This window comes from Bos indicus, chromosome X, assembly GCF_029378745.1.
Source record: "Bos indicus isolate NIAB-ARS_2022 breed Sahiwal x Tharparkar chromosome X, NIAB-ARS_B.indTharparkar_mat_pri_1.0, whole genome shotgun sequence".
NCBI lineage: Eukaryota > Metazoa > Chordata > Mammalia > Artiodactyla > Bovidae > Bos > Bos indicus.
In genome coordinates, this window is record NC_091789.1 from 99,805,731 (window position 1) to 99,829,010 (window position 23,280).

General features: G+C 50.5%; 1 protein-coding gene across 2 annotated transcripts in view; it reads right to left on the reverse strand.

Annotated features, from left to right (window-relative positions):
* Window positions 1-22,134, reverse strand: part of FGD1 (FYVE, RhoGEF and PH domain containing 1) — a 38,300-nt gene extending 16,166 nt beyond the window's left edge. The window contains exons 1-6 of one of the 2 annotated variants that reach the window (XM_070783437.1): window positions 21,016-22,134; window positions 3,543-3,716; window positions 3,060-3,237; window positions 2,496-2,712; window positions 1,121-1,210; window positions 296-444 (exon numbers count right to left, since the gene is read on the reverse strand). In XM_070783437.1, the coding sequence (XP_070639538.1) occupies window positions 296-444; window positions 1,121-1,210; window positions 2,496-2,712; window positions 3,060-3,237; window positions 3,543-3,716; window positions 21,016-21,322 (1,115 nt within the window). In that variant the 5' untranslated portion in view covers window positions 21,323-22,134. Of the gene's footprint in view, window positions 1-295; window positions 445-1,120; window positions 1,211-2,495; window positions 2,935-3,059; window positions 3,238-3,542; window positions 3,717-21,015 lie in introns of both variants that reach the window. The other variant, XM_070783436.1, reaches the window with a different exon arrangement.
* Between the last annotated feature and the right edge of the window lie 1,146 nt (window positions 22,135-23,280).

Sequence of the window (23,280 nt, forward strand, 5' to 3'; positions counted from 1 at the left end):
ACTTGCTTAACATTACAAATTTAGCAAGTGGCAGAATTGGAATTTGACCCCAACCAATTTGGCTCCTAACCTTATACTTTTTAGGGCTTTGCTATTCTGTTGTAATTTTCTGAGTCCTGATCTTGTTTCATTCTAGATTGAGAGGGCCTGGAAAGCAGAGTTCAGGCCTGATTCTTTTTGTGAAAGGCGATGAGGGGAGAGGGCAGGTAGGAACAAACTCTAGTGCACACATTGGGCCTGGGCTCAGCAGGCAAGTGGACAGGAAGATGGGCAGCCTAGATCTGGGGCCCCTCACCATTCCTCCATGCGCTTCTCTAGCTCAGGCAGCAGGAACTGCTGGTGGAAGCAATAGATGGAGCAGATGTTAGAGAAGATGCCGTGGACGACGTCAGCTGGGAAGGAACTGCGGTTCCGAGCTTCTTCTAGCAGCCGAGCGCAGAACACCTGTGGGGCAGGGCATGTGTGCTCAGCCCAGTGGGGCCTGGGGCTTGGCTGGGAAAGGAGCAGCTTGCAGGTGAGGGCAGTGTTTGTGGGCAGCTCTATGGAGCTTTGGGATCAGCACTGATCTTGATACTGAGGAGTGAGGGAATGGAGTGAGGCTTGTGTGTGGGGTTGATTTCAGGTTGTCAAGGTTAGGATCTAGAGGTAGACATTGGAACAATTAAGTCAGGATCAAGGTCAAGGTAAGAATTTGACTCAGGGTCAGAGAGAAGGTTGGAATTAGATCCATTCATTTAACAAATATTTTTGAGTGTCTACTGTGTGCCAGGCAGTGAACAGACAAAAATTCCTACCCCTAGGGATTCTAGTGGATTTGGGGGTCAGGAATAGGGCCAGGTTTAGAATGAGGGTCAGAGTCTGGTTCACAGCCAGGTTAATTCAGGATCTGGATTAGAGTTGTAGTTAGGGCTTAGGAATGAGGGTTGATACAAAGATCAAGCTTAGGGTGATGAATCAGAGTTGGCTTTAGGGGGACAGGATGGGGGTCAAGGTCAGAGAGGAGCCTTACCACCTCTAGATTCTGGCCCCACTGATAGGGTTAGGCTCAGGCCCTCTCACTTCCTCTTTGGCACCCACCTACCAGATCCTGGTGCCCTGGTGCCCTTGCAGGACCATTCACCTGATCCAGGAGATGGAGCCTGGAAACATAAGCCTTCTCAGTTTGCAGGAGTTCATTGGCAATGTGGAACACCTTCTGCTGCACAGTCAACTGAAGAGAGAAGAGGCAACTGCTGGTCTATCATCCTGTACCCTAACCTTCACCCAAACCCCTAGAATTCTCAGAATACCATAAATGCTGCTCTATACCTAATGCCACTTAAAGATAACTGTACCTCCCATCCCTGAAGCCATAAGCCCCACAGCTTCACTCCAACTCCCCTGTGTGTCATAAAGGCCACCCCTCAATTCTGATACTGTGTACTTCTCATTCAGCCACTCATTCACCAGGCCACCTGCTCCCTCTATTCACTCTGCATAGTGTAGTGGGTAAGGTGTGGGCTAGAAAGTCAGACTTCCTAGCTAGGTTCAAATTGTAGCTCTGCCATTTACTAGCTTGAATAAGTTGTATAAATGTTCTGTATTTAAGTTTCTTCATCTACATATACAGATAATAATAGGACCTAAGTCCATTTTTAATTTAGTCAACTAAATGATTTAATGTAAGTGAAACATAGCACGCTATGGATTAAGTAGACTATAAATGTTAGTTATTCACCCACTCAGTTCATTGTCAGTAAAGGCTTGCTGAGTACCTGGGGTGCGAGGAAAACCCAAAAGAATAAAAGTGTATAAAACTCATTGCCTGTTGGCCTTCTTGCCTGTTTACTGGACACACATTTGCTGAGTCCCAGACCTTGGCTCCCACATCTGAGCTGGGTTCTGGTGACACAGGTATTCTGGCTACGACCTAATTAAGTGCAAGGATACCTCAGAAGCAGTGTTAGGCTGCTGGGGCACAGAAAGGGATTCCTGCTGCCAAGAGCTTTTGTCCCACAGCCTCAGGCTCCTAGGGGGCTCTAAGTTCTTGTGCCCTTCCAGAGGCCAGCTGTCTGGAAGTCTCTCTGGATGTGACTTCCCATTTTACAAATAAGGAAACTAACATTATGGTGGGGCAGCAGAGACTTGCCCAACCTCACATAGCTACTGAATCTGGGGATTGTCCAGCTGGAGCAGGACTCTAAAGATCCCCAACCAGAATGCCCATCTTTAAGATGGAAAAACTGAGGCCCAGCTGGTGGTTCTCAGATGAGGGTACAATTTTCCTCATGGGCACTTGGAACTGTGAATGGTCATTTTTGTAGTTACAGTGATGCAGGGACACGGTACAGGTCTGCTACTGATATTTAGTACCAGGGAACCAGGGAAGCCAAACATTCCAAGTGGAAACAATGCCCTATTTTGAGAAATACTGAGCTGGGGAAAGAATCAAGTGTAAAACCCAGGCTTCTGGTTTCTCCACACAGTCCTGCCTCTCAGTGAACGTGGGTCAATACCTCCACGGACTCCTGTCTCTCCACCAGGGGTGCTGGGACTTCTCTGTCCTTCTCATCCTCCTCCTCGTCGTCCTCCTCCTCCAGGTCACTATCAACCTCCTGGGAGCTGGGCCGGTGGGGGTCGGCCAAGGCAACAGGGACACTGGCCAGGGCAGGGGGCCCAGGGCAGAGGCCGTGGCTAGGGGGCCCGTCATCACTGATGAAGCAGGTCTCCTCGCTGTTGGATGGTGAGCTGATGCTGTCAATGCCGCTGTCCCGATTGGGTACCTTCTCGCCATCCCGGGGCCCAGGAGCCAGCAGGAACAGGCAGCGGGATGCCTCGCCCTCGGGGAGCTGGGGCACTGGTGGCTGTGGGGGTGGCTGTGGCAACATGGCTGGCTCTGTGGGACTTGGGCTGGGGCCAGGGGCTGGCCTATCCGAGGCAACAATCACAGGCTCTCTGAGGTGGGTGGTAGACACACATGGAGGCAGGGCATGAGCTTGACTGAGAGGCCTGTCTTACAACTGTCCTTTCTATTCCAGGCCCACCCTCCCCCCACAGGGTCCCCTGGGAGCTGGACTCACCTTTCAAATTTCTCAATCAGTGAGGATACTGCTGCAGAACTGGGGCTGGCCTCTGTCCTGGAGGCCAGGCCCTTGGCTACTCGGGGGTCTGCAGGCAGTGGGCGTGATGGTGGGGGTGGGATGGGCTCAGGTGGTGGGGGCATCCGGGGCATCTGCAGGTAGCTGGGCTTCGGGGGGACTAGAGAGATGGATGGGATAAAGAGGGGAGATCCCAATAGGCTGAGTTTGAAGTTGGCTGTTGCAGCCAGGCCACAAGCCCCTCCACAAACCCCCGGTCTGCACCTTTGCCTGAGACAGGCACAGAACTGGCCTGAGGTGAGATGCCAGTATGTGCTCATTAGCTTTAGGTCATAGCCCTCTGCTCCTAGACTGTGGTGCTTCCTGTCCTTCTAACAAGCCTTCTCCTTGGCCACTGGCAAACCTTTCCCTTCCTCTGTCCCCTCTCCTGGGACATTTCTTTATCCCCTCTCTGGAACCACTTACCCTGTGGCTTTGGGCCCGGTGCCCGCTTCAGTGGCGAAGGACGCTGGCTGGGGGTTTCAGTGGGGGGGCCTGGGTCTGAGCGAAGTCGCTGGGGACCTTCTGGATGAGGCTCAAGGCCCTGGCCAGGGTCAAGGGACAAACTTTTAACCAAGATCCGGTTTCCCTGGTGCATCCCTGCAGAAAGGGAGAAACTGTGTGTTAAGCAACTGATTATCCCAAAGGAGACTGGAAAGTTGTATGTCTTAGCAGGTACCTGTGGTATCGAGTTCCTCTGAACCCCTCTCCTGGCTACATTGTCTTTCTGGGAAACCTTTACTCCAGCAGTCAGATGGGGAGCCAGGCCCAGGGTTGTGGCTAGCTGTTTTCATTAATAGACAAGAGTTCTTTGTGGTTAGTACATTGATTTCTTGTATGTCAGCAGGCATCATTACTAGGGAGTTTAACCAGGCTGGGGGCAGGCACGAGAAGCCTACGGTTTGTGTACATGCTTGCACCGTTTTTTATATAGTCATAGTGAGATGCTGAGCCTAAACCGTTCTTCACATTTTCTCTTCAGTTCCTGAGGATATCTGGACTCCCTTTTCTACAATTTTATATAGCTGAAAATAATGAAATTATATTTCATGAATAAAAGTTTTGCTTCTTAAAATCCAAGCTTCTCACTAATCTGTACTATCCTCCTCTATTTCCACACCTACACACACCCACACACAGCCAGCACACAGAGTTCAGGTTACAGGAACATCTTTAGGACACCAGGCAAAAAAATTCAGTAAAGTGAGGCCTTTCTGCATTGTCCCTCTTCCTTCACTGTGGGGTCCCTAAACCCACCTCTGTCTTTGGTCCTGGGGGAGATGATGGTCACCCTGAGGTGAGAAGATTCAGTCTGGGAGGTGTGAGGGGACCTCTGCACCCAGAGATGACACATTATAAGGCAAAGAGTGTGGCAGGGATCTGTGTGTGGCAGGTCTCAGATGATAGAGAAGTCAGGGAGGAAGCAGAGTAGAGAGGGCAAGCCCCGGATGGCAGTTTGATGAGCTGGGTGACCAGCCTGTGGGCAGAAGAGAGCTATGAAAGACCATCGTGTAGGGAAGGATGCAGCAAATAGGTGTCAGGACAAGAGAGGGAGTGGCAGCCAAGAGCCCCCAGAACTCACACCCACACATGGTGCCAATTTTGCCATGCCACAGTCACATGACCTCTCATAGCCACCGAGAGTCTGTTACCCTGTGTCACAGTTTCATACGTGACCAGTCACAAATGGGTTCACTCAGTCACAGAGACACAGGTGTTATTCACACTGTTTCACTGAACTTTGGGGACACAAAATTCAAACATCCAATCGTGCCAAAACGCTTCTGAAAGCCTGGTCACACATAGTCACAAAGATCCACAGTCACAGCTTCACATATTATCATACACCCTCACAGTATTACATGCACTGTCAAACATGGCCATGCACAGTCACAAAGACATAAGTCACACAGTGGCAAATCTACAATTTCACACATAGGCTCATATAACAATCACCTAACCACTTACCATCGTATACCCACTTATATACTCCTCAAATATGGTTCCACTGAGTCACAAAGATATACAGTGCCATTTACACCGTATCTCACAATCTCAGGGCCACAGTGTCATACACACCAGGATATGGTGTTACAGGTTTACACCTGCAAATGGTTCACACAGTCACAAGACTATAGCCATCGGGGGTTATTATACCATGTCATACACAACCTTGCACAATGACTAAACAATACAAAGTCACCTGCCACCATGTACCCAAAATCACAGACACACAATCACACATGGCGTAACTTACTATGTCATACTCATGAAACAAACATGTCCGTGGAGCCCCTGGGTCTTAGGGGCTGAGGTATACACACGACATTTGCCTCCTGGTCTATATAGTCATGGTGTCACATGCAGCCTCTGTTGCAAAAACATACAGCTACAACACAGAAATACTCTACTGGGTCACAGGCAAAAAGAGGAGCAGGAAATTTCAGGTCTCCTAGTCCTGGAGGGAGGGAGTAGCCCAACCTACAGGGTTCCAACAGGTTCCCAGGGTCTCTGACTCCATCAGGCCACAATCCAGTCACAAAGACCCGGGGGTCTCAGGCCATGGTCCCCTCCCAGCCCTGAAGGAACAAGGTGCCCTAGGCCCTGGGCTGAGCCCCCCTCCCCCACTCAGTACCTGGCTTTGGGTGCAGTTTCCTCACTTCCTTTCCCATAGCAGGCAGGGCCCTGGCTGGGAGGGAGGAGGTGCTCCTCTCAGCTCAGCTGGGCTGCTTACCCTGCTCTGCTCAGCATATCCTGGCCTGGTCCTGCCCTGCCCTCCCCCTGGGCATGGGGTTGATGAGGATGAATCACCTTGAGGGCGGCACATACAGAGACATACTTTGAGAGACCACATGGCCAGAGAAAGTGAAAGACAGAGAGAGAACAGCTGAGAGGTCCAGAGATCCACAGAGCAAAGCCAGACACCCCACCATGCAGACCCCTCTCAGGGTAACACACACGGGTGCCAGGGTCCCAGCAGGTACCTTTTGTCTGCCTCCTTGGGCCTGGAGGCACTCACCTGGCCTTGTCTCCATACCTCAAAGAAGGCAGGCCTCCCTGGGTAAGCCCTCCCTACCCAGTCCATCCAGGGTGGTCAAGCCCCTCTCTAGTTAGGACCCCTCTCTCTCTCTCCACTGTTTGTCCTGGGGATAGGGTAACCATGCCACCCTCTGTGGCCCTGCTCTGGCTCACTCTCTGCTCCCTTCCCACCCACTTCACCTGGGAGCTCACAGGTGAGCTTGCCTCTCCTTTCTCTCTGTCTCCTTGCAGGCAGCCCTGCAGAATGGGACTGATATATTCAGGGACACCCTGGATTCCTAGGTGAGAGGGGCAGATTCTAGCAAAGAGACGAAGGCAGTGAGAGGAGCAGTGACTTGCCCAAGGTCACAAAGCAAGTCAGTGACAGACTTGCAGCAGACTGATCTGAGACCAGACTTCTTAACTCTGCTTTCCAAGAGGTAGCTGGGAAAGAGGGGAACCTACAGGGGCAGAGGTGTGCCCCAGTGCTTCAGAAAGTCAGGAGCCAGTGCAGCTGGTGAGAACAACACCCCCAAGCCTGCCCACAGATTATGACAACAGGGTTTCAATTCAGGAGCCTGAGCCTGGCCAAGAACCAGGCAGGGCTCCACTGAGGGAAGAAGATAGAAGATCCCTCTCTTTCCTATTGCAGTGTTCCCTCCATGTTCCTCTGCCTACATTTTCCTGTCTCCTCCTATGTTTCCCCTTAGTGTCCCCCATGGCTCCACGTGTTGCTCCCTGTAAGTGGCTAACGGACCTCCAGCTCAAGTCATACCACTTATCTGCATAAGAACCTGCCATGAACTCCCCATTGCCCATGGGGAAAATAGAAGCTTCCCAGCTAGTTCTCTATGGCCCCTCACGACCATGCTGAACTCTCTGGCTTCCCTTGGCTTAGTTTAGTCTCCCGAATACTTCTGAGCCCTGCTCTGATCCTAGTAGACTAGGTGCTGGAGAAGGTGAAAATTCTATCTCTGCCTTCAGGGAGCTCCCAGGGGAGGTCTTCCCCTGCCCTAGATACCAGAGCTCTTCCCACTGCCCCATCCCATCCCCACCCCCTTAAGTCCTGCATTGATTTTCTCCAGTCCATTTTTTAAATTAAATTAATTTTTTTGGGCCAAGCTGCTTGACATATGGGATCTTAGTTCCCTGACCAGGGTTGAGACCTGCACCCCTTTATTGAGAGAGTAGCATTGAAACATATTGAAAGCATTACCATATGTAAAATAGATAACCAGTGGGAATTTGCTGTATGATGCAGCAAATTCAACCCGGTGCTCTGTGACAACCAAGGGTGGGAGGTGGGAGGGAGGTTTAAGAGGAAAGGGACATTATATATACCTGTGGCTGATTCATGTTGATGTGTGGCAGAAACCAACACAATATTGTAAAGCAATTATCCTCCAATTAAAATTAATAATAAAAAAAAAACCCACCTGTGCACCTTGCAGTGGAAGTGGAGTTTTAACCACTGGACTGCCAGGGGAATCTTCCAGTCCATTTTTTATGGTTGATAATCCATAATATTCTCTCTCACACTTGCACCCACACCCACACACCTGACAAGGTCTTCTACCAGCACTGTCCCTTGACCACTGGGTTTACCAGAGCCCCCAGTACCCATTAGAACAGAGGCCACAAAGGGCACGCCCCCATAGAAAGTCACTTGACCAAAGGCTTTCACTGCAGGGGTCACAGGTTTGGTCCCTGGTCTGAGTGGGGGGACAGTGAGGAAAATTGCAAAGACCCATTGAGAACCACAGAGCTGCTCACAGGTCCACATGCAACGTGTGCAGCACAGGGTGTGCACACATACTTATGCTCAGACATCTCTGGTTGCTAATGGGAAACATGCCCTGGGCACCCTAGGATGCCTAGGTGCAGCCCCTGCTCTGCTGTGGGGTGGGGCAAACCCTCCAACAGGCCCTCAGCAGGCCGAAGGGCAATCTTGATCCTGACCCTCAGGGAGCTCCCAATCTCAAAGACAAGAGACTCTCATTCAGGAAAAGCTAAGTTCGGCTCAGGAAGTGCAAGGGGGTCAGCCTGTCGGGACTGGGGAAGCTCAAGGGAGGGAGAGGCCAGGGACAGGATGGCCAGATAAAATACAGGATGCTTGGTTACGTCTGACTTTCAGATAAGCAATGAATAATTTCTTAGTATAAGCATATGTCATGCATACTTAAAAATGTATTTGTTGCTGTTGTTTATTGTTTTAGTCGCTAAGTCGTTTCTGACTTTTTAGCGACCACCATGGACTGTAGTCCACCAGGGTCCTCTGTCCATGGGATTTTCCAGGCAAGAATACTGGAGTGGGTTCTCATTTCCTTCTCCAGGGGATCTTCCCAACCCAGGGATAGAACTTGCGTCTCCTGCATTGGCAGGTGGGTTCTTTACCACTGAGCCACCAGGGAAGCCCCAAAGTGTATTATGCTATACTAAAAAATTTTTGTTGTACATTTGAAATTCAAATCTACTTTTTTGGGGTGAGTTCCAAAAGCTCTAGTCAAGAAGGGATTCTAATAAATGAGGAGAAGCCAGGCCTCTGAGGTGGCATGAGGCAAGCTGTGGGTTCTACCCAATTTCCCTTCAGTGGGTGCCTGAATGCTCATGACAGTGACATTATTTCAGGTATAACCTTGAATCTGGTCTTATTTACTAAAAAAAAAAAAAAAAAAAAAAGTCAACAATTTAAAAACCTGTGGTACTTGACTATTCCAAAGAAGGGTGGCTTGATCACACTTGCTGACCAACCTGCATGGATTAAGATGTTGTGAAGCCTTCACTAGGAATATCTGGCTCAAGAGTAACACAGACCTCAGTTAAATCCTAACACCCTCACTTACTAACTGTGTGACCCTGGGCAAGCCTCTCCATCTATCTGAGCCTCAGTTTCCTTGTGTGGAAAATAGGATAACAATCACAGCCCCCTGGTTTTGAAGAGTCCATGAGACAAAGAAGGGAAAGCACATAGTGCCCCCAGCCCCCCAGCAATGTGGCTTGAACTTGAAAGCCAATAGAACTGCACATCCACAAAGAAACAAAACTATGCACACAGATATATAAACCCAGGGGCCACAGGCTGCAACCCAACACAAAGCTATCAACATACTGAGAAACATGTGCAAACCCAGTCACAGATGAACACAGAATCCAGCCCCACTCTCTGACAGTTCCTCAGATCAGGGCAGGATTTCTACTAGAGACAGAGTGGCAGAGAAAAGACAATGGTACCCCATCCTCCATTCAAATTCAATTAAAATATAGAAACCAAATGCAATCGTAAGTTTCAAGAAGTATAACAGAGTTTGGAATTTTCTCATGACAACTTATTGGTACTGAAATAGCAAAATCACTCCAGAAATTGTTTCTGGTAGCTTCACGGCACTGATTGGCAGGTGCCCTGAGCATGTGCTTCTGGGCTTACTGGCAGAGCAGGTCTACCCCATAGCTGAGTTTGAGGACAAGGACTTTTCCACTGGAACTGGACCCTCACCTCTTTCTGGGAATTTCAGCTCCCAGTTCTCCCCTTCCCTGGCCAGCAGCACCCCCTCTCCCTTCTCCCAGATGTAGCCTTGGCTTAATCTCAAGACAGCTAATAGGGCTGCAGACTGGAACTCAGCCATTAACTCCCTGGTGACCTGGGGGATTGCTTCACAACTCTGGACCCCAATTTCCCCATCTGCAAAATGGGGAGAGTATGTGTGTGCTTCTCATTGTAGGAACTGGTGAGATGCTACTGTGGGCAGAAGCCAGCCCTGGCACTCAGGCCTCCTGACCCCCAGTGCATGTTTCTCTCAGCAACCTCCAGATCCCTGCCTCTCTAGGGTGTGAGATAGGCCCCTGAGACAGCTGAATTCCTGGGGGTGGGGTGGGGTGGGGAAAGAAGAGGGAGTGGAAAAGAACAGCAAATAAGAAAGTGTCCTTTGGGAAGCCAGCTCTGTTGGGGGTGGGGAAGGGGAGCCCCTCAGCTTGAGAAAAAAGCAGAGGATAAAGGTGGGGTAGCTGCCCCACCTCTTTCCACCAGCCCCTTGAATGTGAGGTCCAGCCCAGCTGCACTGCTCTGCTTTTGCAGCCAAACTTGTTTGGCCTGGCAGATGTTCTCTCTGAAAGTTTCAACACAAAGTTCTGTCAAGTATGAGAAGTGCAGGGGGAGCTGTCTATAGGAACCCTGTGGCTAGCTCAGAGTCCTTCCTTGAAGTAGACTGGTCTTGTGAACATAAGGACTCTGCAGAAAAATGGAGGCATCTTCTGCAGAGTGAAGGCATTTTAGGAAAGTAGGAGCCATTCTGGCAAGTAAGGAGCTTCCTAGAGTGTTCCCTTTTGAAAACTGGAGAAACATTCTGTAAAATGGAGGTCTCTTTGATAAAAAAGGAAAAAAATTTCTTCAATTTCTTTGCAATATTCCATTTCTGCAATGTGGAGAAGGTTTCCTCAAAGTGGAGTGACATTCTATAAAGTGAGGAGCGTTCTATAAAGACCCTTTTGTGAAATGCATGACATCTGTAAATGGAATCTGACGAAATACAAGACTGTTCTGTAAAATGGAGGAACTCTTTTGTAAAATGAGATTCCTTTTGTAAAGTGTGGATTCTTGTGTAAAGTGAGGATCCTTGTGTAAAGTGAGAACCTTTCTGTAAAATGGGACAACAATAAGGATGGTGAGGGTGGTGGTAAACTAGAGAGCATATGCCTCACTTAAAGCAGGGACAGCAGCTTCTCCCCTTTATCTAATTGTCACCTTGCAGTAACAGGGCCCTTACATTTTCAGGTCTTCCAATATTTCAAGAAAATCAGAAATCCAGATTTTGTGTGAAATTTTCTAATTTTAAAAACACTGAGTAGGTCAAATGAAATTTGTGAGTTAGATTCAACTTGTGGGCCACCACTTTGCAATATCTGAGTTGGATGGTCCTTAAGGCCCCTTCCACATCTGCTGTTTACTTCCTGCCCTATCTGACATGCTATGGCCCTGGGGCAGCAGCTTTGGAGTCTCTCCTCCACCCTCTGGAAGGGCCCAGTCTCCTAGGGACCTGAGGAGTTTCAGAGAGCTGGCTCATGCAATACTTGTCAGCAGTTCCCTGAACTGGAATCTGCCTTTTGTTCTGTCTTGTCTTCTGCCCTGTTTAGGATGCCTGGTGAAAAAAGCAGGAGATTGCAAGAACTTTTAGAACTCTCTGGAACTCAAGGTGCTTACTTTTTTATGGAGGATATAAGGTATGAGGATTCAACTGTTTGTTGAGCTCCTACTCTGCTCCAGGCATTGTTTCCTATATGGCACTGTCCTAACAACTCTGTATGCTCAGTTCAGTTCAGTCGCTCAGTCATGTCTGACTCTTTGTGACCCCATGAATCGCAGCACACCAAGCCTCCCTGTCCATCACCAACTCCTGGAGTTCACTCAGACTCACGTCCATCGAGTCAGTGATGCCATCCAGCCATATCATCCTCTGTTGTCCCCTTCTCTTCCTGCCCCCAATCCCTCCCAGCATCAGAGTCTTTTCCAATGAGTCAACTCTTCACATGAGGTGACCAAAGTATTGGAGTTTCAGCTTTAGCATCATTCCTTCCAAAGAAATCCCAGGGCTGATCTCCTTCAGAATGGACTGGTTGGATCTCCTTGCAGTCCAAGGGACTCTCAAGAGTCTTCTCCAACTCCACAGTTCAAAAGCATCAATTCTTTGGTGCTCAGCCTTCTTCACAGTCCAACTCTCACATCCATACATGACCACAGGAAAAACCATAGCCTTGACTAGACGGACCTTTGTTGGCAAATTAATGTCTCTGCTTTTGAATATGCTACCTAGGTTGGTCATAACTTTCCTTCCAAGGAGTAAGCGTCTTTTAATTTCATGGCTGCAGTCATCATCTGCAGTGATTTTGGAGCCCAAAATAAAGTCTGACACTGTTTCCACTGTTTCCCCATCTATTTCCCATGAAGTGATGGGACCAGATGCCATGATCTTCGTTTTCTGAATGTTGAGCTTTAAGCCAACTTTTTCACTCTCCTCTTTCACTTTCATCAAGATGCTTTTTAGTTCTGTATTCTCTGTATGCTTTTAGCTCCATTTTACAGATGAGGAAACTGAGGCACAGAGAAACAAAATAACTTGCTTGAGGAAGTGGTTGAACTGAGATTGGATCCCAAGTGTGTTTGTGTCCAGAGTCACAGAGCACATCCTCACTCAATGTCTGCTGAATTGGGGAAGAAATCACATTGAGGAGAGGGGGAGGGAAGAGAACTTTCTAAAGGAAACGGGTTTTGAGTTCAGTCGTCCAGGAAGTGTTTTTTCATGTATAGATGGACTGGGCACAGTCCTGCAGGCAAGGGAAGAAAACTGAGCAAAAGTTTGGATACTAGGGGTGGGGCGGTAAAGCATGTGTTTGAAGGGCACAGTGAATAGAATCCTGGGTTTGTAAGAATAGGAAATAGAAGGAAGGGGCCGAAAAGGCCACAAGACAGGCAGGCGCTCTCCTCCTCTACCAACCACTGCTACCAAGATCCAGACCCATAGGGGCCACGCAGAGATAGGCACTAGTACAGAAACACATACACACAGTCTACATACAGAGAGACCCACATACAGAAACAACTGGAAAAGGCTCAAGGGTTCAGACAGAGCCAAGGTGACACAAAACAAGAATAAAGGAACACTTAACATATACAGACCTAGAGACACACACAGACACACATGGGTATATAATATACACATGGAAATACATAATAACAAGAATATTAAGATATACACAAAACAGACCCATGGAGACAAAAACAGTTAGGCAGCCAGGCACATGTGCCCTCATGTGCATACATACACACACACACACACAACAGCCATAAGGGAGCACAGACAGCCTATCTCTCTTCTAGTTTCTTGATTACTGTGAGGGCCTAACCAACTCCTCCCAGCGTCTCTGGACCTGAGGCCAGAGAAGGCTGGGAGTGGTAGCTCCACCCCCAGGGAGGGGCTGGGGACTTAAGAGGACAGGAAGGGAAGGGAGTGGAGCTGCAGCTGGGAGCACTGGGGGCAGTAATTACCCGGTGCTGGGGCTGCCACGCTGGCTGGGATTTCCCTCCCCTTGAGGACAAAGCCACTGGGGAATGGCCCCTCTGACCCCTGCTGTGTGTGACCCCAGAGCCCCCAACACTTACCCATCCCTCCTCCCCACTTCCCCGAGACCCAGTCAAAATTGAGATTTCGTGACACAGAGAAATCATGAGGGGAAAAAGACAGAGAGAGACCGGGACAAAGACAGGAAAACTACAGAGACCCAGAAATTCGGACAGCTAGAGAGGGAGTCAGGAAAAAAGGGGTGGGGCGAGTCAGAAGAGAGACAGTGACACTGAGAGATGCAGGCCCAGAGAGGCAAAGGGGACAAAAAGGGCAGACCAGGGCCACTTGTTGAACATGGCTACAATGTGCTCTACTTGTGGCATTTAATCCTAACCACCCTAGGAGGTGAGGATGCTAACTCCATTTTGTATATGAGAAAACTGACGTTCAGAGGGGTGAGGTGATTTGCTCAGGATCACATGAAAGTAGAAAGTGGCAGAGCTGGGGAGGGGGCTCTCACCACTGCCTGCCCCTGCCAGGGACATGGGAGAAAGGGGTTCTCCGGAGACAGAAGCTGTCTGGAGACTCAAAGTCCTGAACTCCCAAAGAGATGCAGTGTGAAAGAGCCCAGCACCTTCCCTGCCCCCCTCCCCTGTGTCCCCGGTGGGGGAGGGGGCCGTGGCTACACCTGGAACGCATTAGGCAGGGAGGCCCAGTCTAGGCGAGCAGGGAAACTGCAGAAGGGGGAGCAGGGAAGGTGAAGGTGAAGTTGAAGGCAGCAGCGTGGGAGGTGGCAAGGGCCTAGAAGGCCCAGGCAGAAGAGCTTCTGTGCCAGCTTGAGCTTCTTGGGGCTGTGCTGCCAGTCCCGCCCTTCCCGCTTTCTTCAGGAGCCCTCCCTCCCTGACTTAACCCCTTCTCAGTGGAAGTGCCTCTGAGGGCTGAAAGCTGCCAGCAACAGCAATGGGAAAAGCCTTCAGTTCCCTCTTTGGGCCTCAGCCACACACCTGTGCCCCTCACCCTCCCGTCCTTAGTCTGGGGCCCAGATGGACACAGTTGACACTGACTGGGCACTGCCACACAGATGCCCCTTTTCCAGGCTCCTCACACTCAGTGCATTCTAAACCCCAGCTCTACCCCAGCTCCTAGTGGCTCCTCCTCCTGCTTCCCCACCCCAGGAACTGCACCTCCAGCCACCCAGTTCCCAAAGCCAGAGATTTGGCTTTCTTTGAGACTCCTCCTGCTCCTTCAACTCACTTGAGTCCAGCCAGACCCCAAGTCCTGTAGACTCAACTTCTTTGGAGGGCAGGAATCCATAGGCTATTTTTCCCAGTCCAGCCTCCTAATCGGTTTCCCTCCCATCCTCAGGGTCCTCCTGAGGTATTCTCCACACCACAACCAGCTTATGAAAACACAATCCCCTTCAATTTTTGCAGCCTGGTGGTGGGCTCCCATTGCCTCTGGAGTGAACTCCAAAACTGAGTGCAGGGACAAGTAAGGCCCAGCTAGAGAATACTTCCCCACCCCCACCCTCCAGGCACAAAGGCCTCTTGTCTGTTCCTCGAAAGTGCTCTCCTCTGCCTGGGGCTTTGGCACATGTCATTCTCGTGGGCCTGAACAGCTTTTCTGCTTCTCCTTACCTCTGGACTCCTATTTATCCTTCAGATCTCAGCTCAAGTGTCCTCTCTTTTACCTGCCTGCCCCCTCCTCATCTGTTACTGCAGCATCTGTGCTTGGAATTACCTGTCATGTCTTCCCTGCTAGAAAGGAGCTCCACGAGGACAGGGACTGAGCCTGCCTTGTTGTCCAGCCAGCAACTCAGAGGGCCAAGCAAAAAGTAGGTACTCAATAAACATTTGTTAAATAAAGAAATGTCCTCCTCCCTCCTCTCTTTCACTCTGCTTTATCTGCTTACCAAGAACTTATTGATGCCCTATTATATACCAGACAAATGTGATGAACAGGTCCTCCTTGTTACATATGGGGAAATGAAGGCGTTGTGGTGGGAAGGGAAGCCTGAGGGCACAGTGAATTAGGAGTGCTGAGTTCCTTCTGCTGCTAGCCTCATCCCTGTCTCCAGTCCTCTGTGTTGTGGTATCTTTTGGAGACGTCATGCCTTCCAGGTCCAAGGAACTGGGTATTGGACCCTGGAGAGGCTGGACTCACTATTCCAGGGAAGACTGCTCTCTACAGTTGAGGGCAGTTAACTCTTCCAGGCTGGGCATCAGGAGACTACACTTCCTGTCCTCTTTCCAGACAGGTCCTAGCCACACCCAGACAGTGTCTGGCCAGCTCCACATCTGCCTAAGGCATTTAGCTAACTGGCCTCCAGAAAGCCATGGCTGGCATCTGTCTGGGGCACTGTTAGCTACCACTCACCCTTGAAGGACCAAGTAGCCCCAGCCAGGCCGTCCCCTAGAGGCAGAGGAACCTGAAAGGGTGGAGGAATGGGGGCGCCAACCATCTGCAATTGGAGACTTCAATTCTTTTAGTCCTTTTTGTAGCTACCTTTGTTGTATTTGTTTGGGAGGTCCCAGGTGACTAGGAACTAAATCTGGGTCCTTTCTCAGACACTCCTCTGGAATCTCAAACTGCTGATCTCCAAAAACCACCAGCAGAGCCCACTGCCCCCTCCTTTCAGGAGTCCTCTCTTCTTTCCATGAGCAACCTTCCTCTAAGGCCTCTCAGGATGCCCTCAGCAGGGAAAACATGGAGGGAGTCACAGGAATTTACTAATGTTTGGTTTGCTTTTCAGGAATACTCCCTTCATTCTGTGCAACAGCCAATACCCTGGGTATATGTGAAATGGATCTCAGCTTTATGCAAATATACTTTAAAAACTGCTCCTCCCCCTATCCCAAATGGCATTTCTAAGGCAAATTTTGGGCAAGTAATGAATGATTCACCAGAAGGTGACTCTGCTGACCTCACTATCTATGTCTTCAAGGATGGGACTGGCCCCCAGAACCATGTACACTCTCCCCATGAGCTGCTGTGTGGCTGGTGGTACTCATTGGTGGTGGAAAAATGCCCAAACATCTCTGGCCTAGAACTCTCTTCAGAGCTTTCCAACCCTACATCCAAATGCCTGTTGGCCACATCCACCCAGGTGTCCCTCCAGGACTCTCAAATGCAACAGGTTTCAAATGTACCTCAGTATCTTCCCTCAAACCTGCCCCTTCTCTTGCAAGTAGGTGGCCCCACCACTATCTACCAGGTCACTGTAGTTGATTTCAGAAAACAACTCAGAAACATCCTGGACTTTTCTCTCTTCCTCAGCCTCTACATCCAAGATCTGTCCATGTTAGCACCAAAATACCTCTCAGATCTTACCTTCTGCACCTGCCATTTCTCTAATCCAAACTATCATCACCTCTTGCTTGGATGACTGCAATCTCTACCTGCCTGTCTCCGACCCCACTCTTGTGGGGTCCTACCATCCACTCTTCCACATACAGCCATGGAGAATTCTTAAACACCCATATCTGAGCACATCAAAATTCCCCTTTGCCATCAGGATAAAGTTCCTTCACCAGCCTTATCTTTCTGCTTCTCCCAATGTCAGCCCCTGTGCCAGGATGCCTCATGTCTCAGTGCCTTTGCTCATACTGAACTTCCTACCTGAACTGCCTCCATGTTCCTCCCAGCTCTGAAAACCTTGCTGACACCCTTCTAGAGCCCTTCCTTTGGGCCAGGCCTTGTGCTGGATGCTGCTGATACCAAGGTTTCCTCTGTCCCAGAGTCCCAGAACTGTAACTGCCTTCCAACTTGAATGGCCAAATGGCAGCCATTCACAAGAGCTGGGCATAAAGGGTAAACTGAGGCTCCCAGTGTCTGTGCTTATATGGGTGAGAGGTTGACTCACTCCCTTTAGCTTAGATCCCATGCCTCCCTTCAGGGTTGGAAGTTATGGTGAGGTGGCCAAAAAAGGGCCCTGGGAAAACAACGTCAGAGTAGAGGCTGATGTGGTATCCTAATGATACTGACTCACTGTAGGATCACAGCTAAACTGCTTCTCAGAGTCTCCATGGTCCCAGCTCAAGAATGGTGCCCATTCTAGGCTATATATCAGAATCACCTGGGGAGTTTTCATAATTGATTCCTGGGTTGCAACCCCAAGATTCTGGAGCTCTGAGGTAGAGTCTGGAAATCACATTTACTTTTTCAAAGTCAACAAGGGATTCTGATTTTCATCTAGTTTAGGAAATCCAGGACCAGATTGTGACAAGGGACCTTTCCAGCTCCAATTCTAACTCTTAGTGTGTCAGATGATGCCCTAGGCTCCAAATCAGGAGAAGCCAGCCCCTCTTGCTGCCTCCCTCAACTCAGTCCTTCCACTACCCAGTTTAACACCAGGCTTTAATGCTTTGCAACCCTTTCAACTGAGCTAAGGTCAAGTCCCAAGCTATCTCCCAACCAGCATCTAGAAAGATATTCCCAAAGCTGAGGAAGAGGGTAGGGTTCTTCCCAAATCTCTATGAACAAACCTATACCTGGGAACTCCTTTCTGACTCTCTCAAAGCACTCTCTTGTATCTCAGAGAGGTTATCTCAGTAACCCAATAAGGCCTCACATTTTATTAACCTGGGAAATGGGCATAAAAACAATCATCCAACCCCTGGATAGGAATCAGGGTAACTAAAAGACAAAGCACTTTGAAGCAATTCAAAGCTTTCCCATGGATAAGATATTAATATATTATTTTAAAAAGCACCCCCCCGCACACATATACCACCAGGATGGACCGCTGGCTCCTAAGGATGGTGATTCTATAAAGGCTTCAGCAGTCTGAGGGAGGAAGCCAGGAGGCACACAGAAATGTTAACATATGGACTAAAAATGTTTCAACCCTTTAATTGAAACTTAAGACTCTCTCTCTCTCTCTCTCACACACACACACACACACACACACACACACCCTACAATCACCAACCCTGCCCTCTTTGGGCCAATTATAGGCGAGTCCTGTAGAGAAAGAAGCAAGTCACTTGTGCCTACTCCTGGGTTGGCCAGGCAGTGGGGGAGGAGGGCTCTCACGCCCCATGCTGCTGTGAATCACATGGCTCAGTGCTTGTCTTGCCAGGGCCTGAGTAATTCCTCCGCCTCCACTTCAGAAGGTTTTTCTTTTTTTAAATTTTATTTCATTCTGCAGGCTTTGCAACCACTATCTCATAGACTCCTCATGGCATTCTATAAATGAGGAAATTTGAGGCTCAAAGAAGGAAAGTCACTCACCCAGGGTCCTACAGTGAGTTAGTGAGGAATGGTTGAATGAGAGGTCAGGTCCTTCCCTGACACCTTTCTTATTCCCACTTCTCATCTTGAAGTGAAAAAATAGAAAAAGACACCCACCAATGACTAAGGCCTTTTAATACTGTTTGTCAGTCCTAAAAGAAATCAGCCCTGAATATTCATTGGAAGGACTGATGCTGAAGCTCCAATACTTTGGCCACCTAATGCAAACAACTGACTCATTAGAAAAGACCCTGATGCTGGGAAAGATTGAAGGCAGGAGGAGAAGGGGATGAGAGGATGAGATGGTTGGATGGCATCACAGACTCGATGGACAGGAGTTTGCACAAGCTCCAGGAGTTGGTGATGAACAGGGAAGCCTGACATGCTGCAGTCCATGGGGTTGCAAAGAGTTGGACACGACTGAGCAACTGAACTAAACTACTAAGGCAGGGACTTCATTGGGAAAAAAGAGTGTAGGAAATTTGTGCTGCTTTTTGTGGGGAGGAGGGGAGTGATTCATGATGGGTATTGTGATTGTAATTTGGAAGGACTGGTGGAGTGGGAAGAATCACTGCTGCGTATTGATCAGAGGCCAGAGACCAGGGGCCCAGATGCTGCCCAGCTACTGACTCCCATACCAAGAGTATCTGGAGGGCAAGAGTTCAGTTGTCCTTCTCTTAGACAAATAGTTACTGAGCTCCTACTATGTGGCCCCTTTGTATCTGTTTAGGCATTTGTTCAACAAGGATTTATTAAGCATCTATTGTATGCTAGCCACTATGCCAGTTGCTGGGGATCCAATGATGAACAGAACAGATACAATCCCCTTGCCCTCATGGAGCTCACATTCTAGTTGAGGAAGACAGGCAATAAATAAATAGACACATAGAATAAGATAACTGCATATGTACCAAGTGCAAGGATGGAAGTGCACTGGCAACTTCGATGGACACCCACAAGGGCCCCTACCTAAAGTGATCAGGGAAGGTCTCTCAGAGGAGTTGACATTTGAGCTGAGACCTGAAGGGTAAGAAACAAGCCAGGTGGAGAGCTGGGGGAAGAGCTGCCAGGCAGAGGGAAAAGCAGATGCAAAAGCCCTGAGGTGGGAGTGCTTGTGGCATGTTTTGGAATCTGAAAGAAGGTGCTGCAATAAAGTGGGTGAGTAACCTGCTCCACACAGTGTCTGTCAAGGGGAGTTTGGAAAGTCAGCAGGAGCAACATGCAGGCAGGGTGTTAAAGGCCTATTGTTAGCTGATTTATCTCCAGCCCATTTGGAGGGAGCCCCTGAGGTTCCACGACTAGCTCAAGGTCACAAGAGCAGCAAGGGACACAAGTTGCTCATACTTATATGCTTTGCTAATGCTACTTGGTGCTGGTCCACAGTCCCCTAAATCTGAGGAGCCTGGGATGTGGGCCCTGGGAGGTCCCAGAGGCTCAACAGCTCCTTCATTGTTGCCTAGTGGAAGGCACTGTTCTTCCTCCATGGCTCCTGGGCTCAGGTCCACATGGTATGTTCCCAGATAGAGGAGGCCCCGCTGGACTCCTCAGACACTCAGGTCTTTGCAGCATGAAGGCCTCTCCAGGCAGTGGTCAGTGGTCCCAGCTTGACCTAGAGCCACTCCAATCTGCAAATCCAAGTTCAAGCATCCTGACTTCTCACAACCAATCTTGTAGTCCTGCACCTCTCCAGCTCTGCTACAACTGGCTTTTGCACCGCCCCCTCCAACCATCACCACCTTTCTGCTATCTCCCTACCTATCACCACCTCCAGCCCTTCCCTCCAACTTGATCTCCAAGGTCCACCTCTTAAGACCACCTTTCTCTCTCATCAGCACCTTTCACTCCCTCCTTCCCTTGTCCTCCTGCCATACACACTGGCAAAACCCCAACCTTGGATCAATCCACCATCCCTCTTTTTTTTTTCCACTCATACTCCAGAGCTGCTGAATAGTACAGGAGAAAATCACATAAGCAGAAGGCTTGGCATTACTTTCATGGTCTCCAAGCTCAGTTTGGGGAAGCAGAAAGACCATAGACTTTGGACTCAAACAGATCTGTTTTGGAATCCTGTCTCCATACTAGCTGTGTGACCTTGGACAGGTTACTAAACTTCTCTGAGCCTCAGTTTCCTCACCTACAAAATGGGGCTAATGATATCCACTTCACAGGAGGCTCCTGAAGATGAAATAAAAACCCATGTAAAGCATCCAGCCCGGTGCCTGGCACAACGTAGGTGCTTGGCAAATGGGAGACTCCTTTTCTCCCATTCCCCCAAACAAGCCCCGGTTCCTCCAACCAAATCCCCCTTCCTGCCTTTCAATCCTACCCTTTTTTCTTAGAGTGCTCCCTCTCCCATTAGCCTCAGCAGATAGAAGAGAAGGGGGTCGCAATGGTTGAAAGGGCACAGCGGACAGAGAGGAGGCGGGAGTTGAGGGTGGGGGTGGGACTGGGGTTGAAAGAATTAGAAGGCCGAGGAGCGAGGGAAGGGGTTGGAGGTTGAGAAGAGTCGAAGGGCTGTGGTGAGCGAGCCGGCCCTGAGAACAAGAACCCGCTCCCAGGCCCACGGCTGGGGCTCCCATTCTCTCTCAATCACTCACCAGGCCGGGGCTGCGAGCCCTCCAGGTGGTAGGAGAAGCGTAGGGCCCGGTGGTGCTGTGGACTGGGGCCGCAGGGCAAGACCCGGGGGCCTGGAGCGACGCCCAGGCTGGTGTCCGAGGGTCCGGCAAACTGGGGATCCAAGAGGCTGCCGAGAGCCGAGCCTGAGCCCCTGGGCACCGGCAGTCCGGGTTCCGAGGCTCCAGGGTCCGAGTCAGCATAGGCCGGTGACGCGGCGCCGGGGGAGTTCGCGGTTGGGTGTTCGGGCTCTGAAGGCCCGGCGCCCCCCGGGGCTCGGTGGCCGTGCATGGTCCGGGCCTGGGCGCGGGGCCCGGGCTCCCCGCTTGGCTCCAGCTCCTGGGGCGGAGGCACGGGCGGAGGAGGCCCGGCGCCCGGCGGAGCAGCGGCCTCAGGCTCGGGGGGCGGGGCTGCGGGCTCAGCCCCACTGCGGAGACTCTAGCCCCCAGCCCGGGCCCGGGCCAGCAGCCGTGGCAGCGGTGGCAGTACCAGCAGTAGCCGCGGCCACCGCCGCGGCGGTGCCAGGCATCGCCGGCCCCGGCCCCGCGCAGGGAGTGGGTTCGGCGGGGCCGGGGGCCCTCTGGGGAGCGCTGTCTATGCGGCAGCGGCTGAGTGAGGGTCGGGGGGTAGCGCTCGGCGTGGGCTCTCTCGCGAGCAGTGAGCCACTTCCGTGGCCCAGGGGCGAGTGGCCGGTCTGTTCCGAGTTCAGGGTCTCTTCTCTCTCCCCAAATGGGAATCGATCTAGGCTCTCTTGGCTGGTCGGAAAGGGTTCTTCCTCCCGCCGCAGCGGAGGCTAGGGGGCGGAGGGGAGGAAAGGAGAGGGAAGGGGAGGGAGGGAGGAGAGGATGGCGGTGGCGGGGGGGCGCGCCTGTGTGCCGCGCGCTCGGGCTGCGGGGCTCTCCCTCAGCCAATGTCTCCAGACGATGCTCCAGCAGCGGGGGCAGGAAACAGTCTAGGCCCGGCTCCACCGTCCTCCCCAGCCTCGGCCTGGGTCTCTGCGGTGGCGGGCGGGAAGGAGCCTGGAGAAGGGGGGTGGAGAGGCGGGAGTCGTCGCTGAAGCAGCCACAGCCACAGCGGCGCTGGGACCCAGTTGCCTCGGTCCCGCCCCCTTGCTCATGATTTGAGCCTGGCCACGCCCCCTAACTAGGGCCGGCCTCTATTCTCGCTACGACCGCCCTCTAGGCCCTCCTCCTTAAAAATTCCGGCTCAGCCTGCCGTTCGCATCACCCCCTGGTACAGCATAGGCAATTCAATGGGCTCAACCGTCCCAAATCTGCCTTTCTGTCCCATCTTGGGTCTGTCTCTCTCTGCTCATCCTCAGTCTCTTTTCTATCAACCTTTCCAAATGTTCCAGTTTCTCTAGAGCTTGGCTCATAGGGGACTTGCCTTTCATACTCTTCACTCAGCTCAGATCAGACCTCGTGGTCATTTTGCCACCTTTGACCAATAGCCTCAATTCCCAGGATTGTCGCATCTGCCTGGCAACGTCCCAACCTCGAATCAGCCCAACTGTCCATCTTTTCTATGCCTGTGCCCAGGCAACTAAACACTGCGGGAGAAAACTGTTCAACCTCACAGATTTGTGCCACTATAAACTCATGGTTCCCAGCTTCTACCAGGTCTTCCGTTCTGATCCACAACCCTTCTGTGCCTTCCCGACAGCCCCCTCTCCCATGCTCCACAACAGCCATTTCTAACGTCCCTTCTCCTCAATCCCCCTTCTTCATCTAATCCTTGACCCTCAGCAGATGACCCCACCTCCTACTTCATAAAGTAAACAGAAGTCACCAAAAAAGGAAGTTCTGGACTTTTTGCTACCAAACCTACAGAGTCTGTCCTTTGCTCCTTCCTATTAGCATTTAAACATACTCAGGTCTCTTCCTTCTAAAAATAATTACCAAAACATCTTCCTCTCCAATCACCTCCCTCTCTTCTCTCTATAAATGTCTCAAAAGAGTCACCTGCACTTAACTGTCTTAATTTTCCCACTTCCCACTTATTTTAAAACCCACTCCAATCTGCCTCTATTTGCCTGATACTGCTCTCTTATGAAGGTCTACCATGGCCCATGTCACTAAATCCAATAGAATCTTTTCAGAGGTTATCCTTTTTTTTTTCTACTTGACTTCTTGGCAGCATTTGGCACTAGTGAACATTCCCTCCTTAAACCACTTCTGTGGCACCATACTCTTGTTTTCTCCTACTTCCTTGGTAACTCCTTTTTACTTACCAGTCTCCTTGTCCGACTG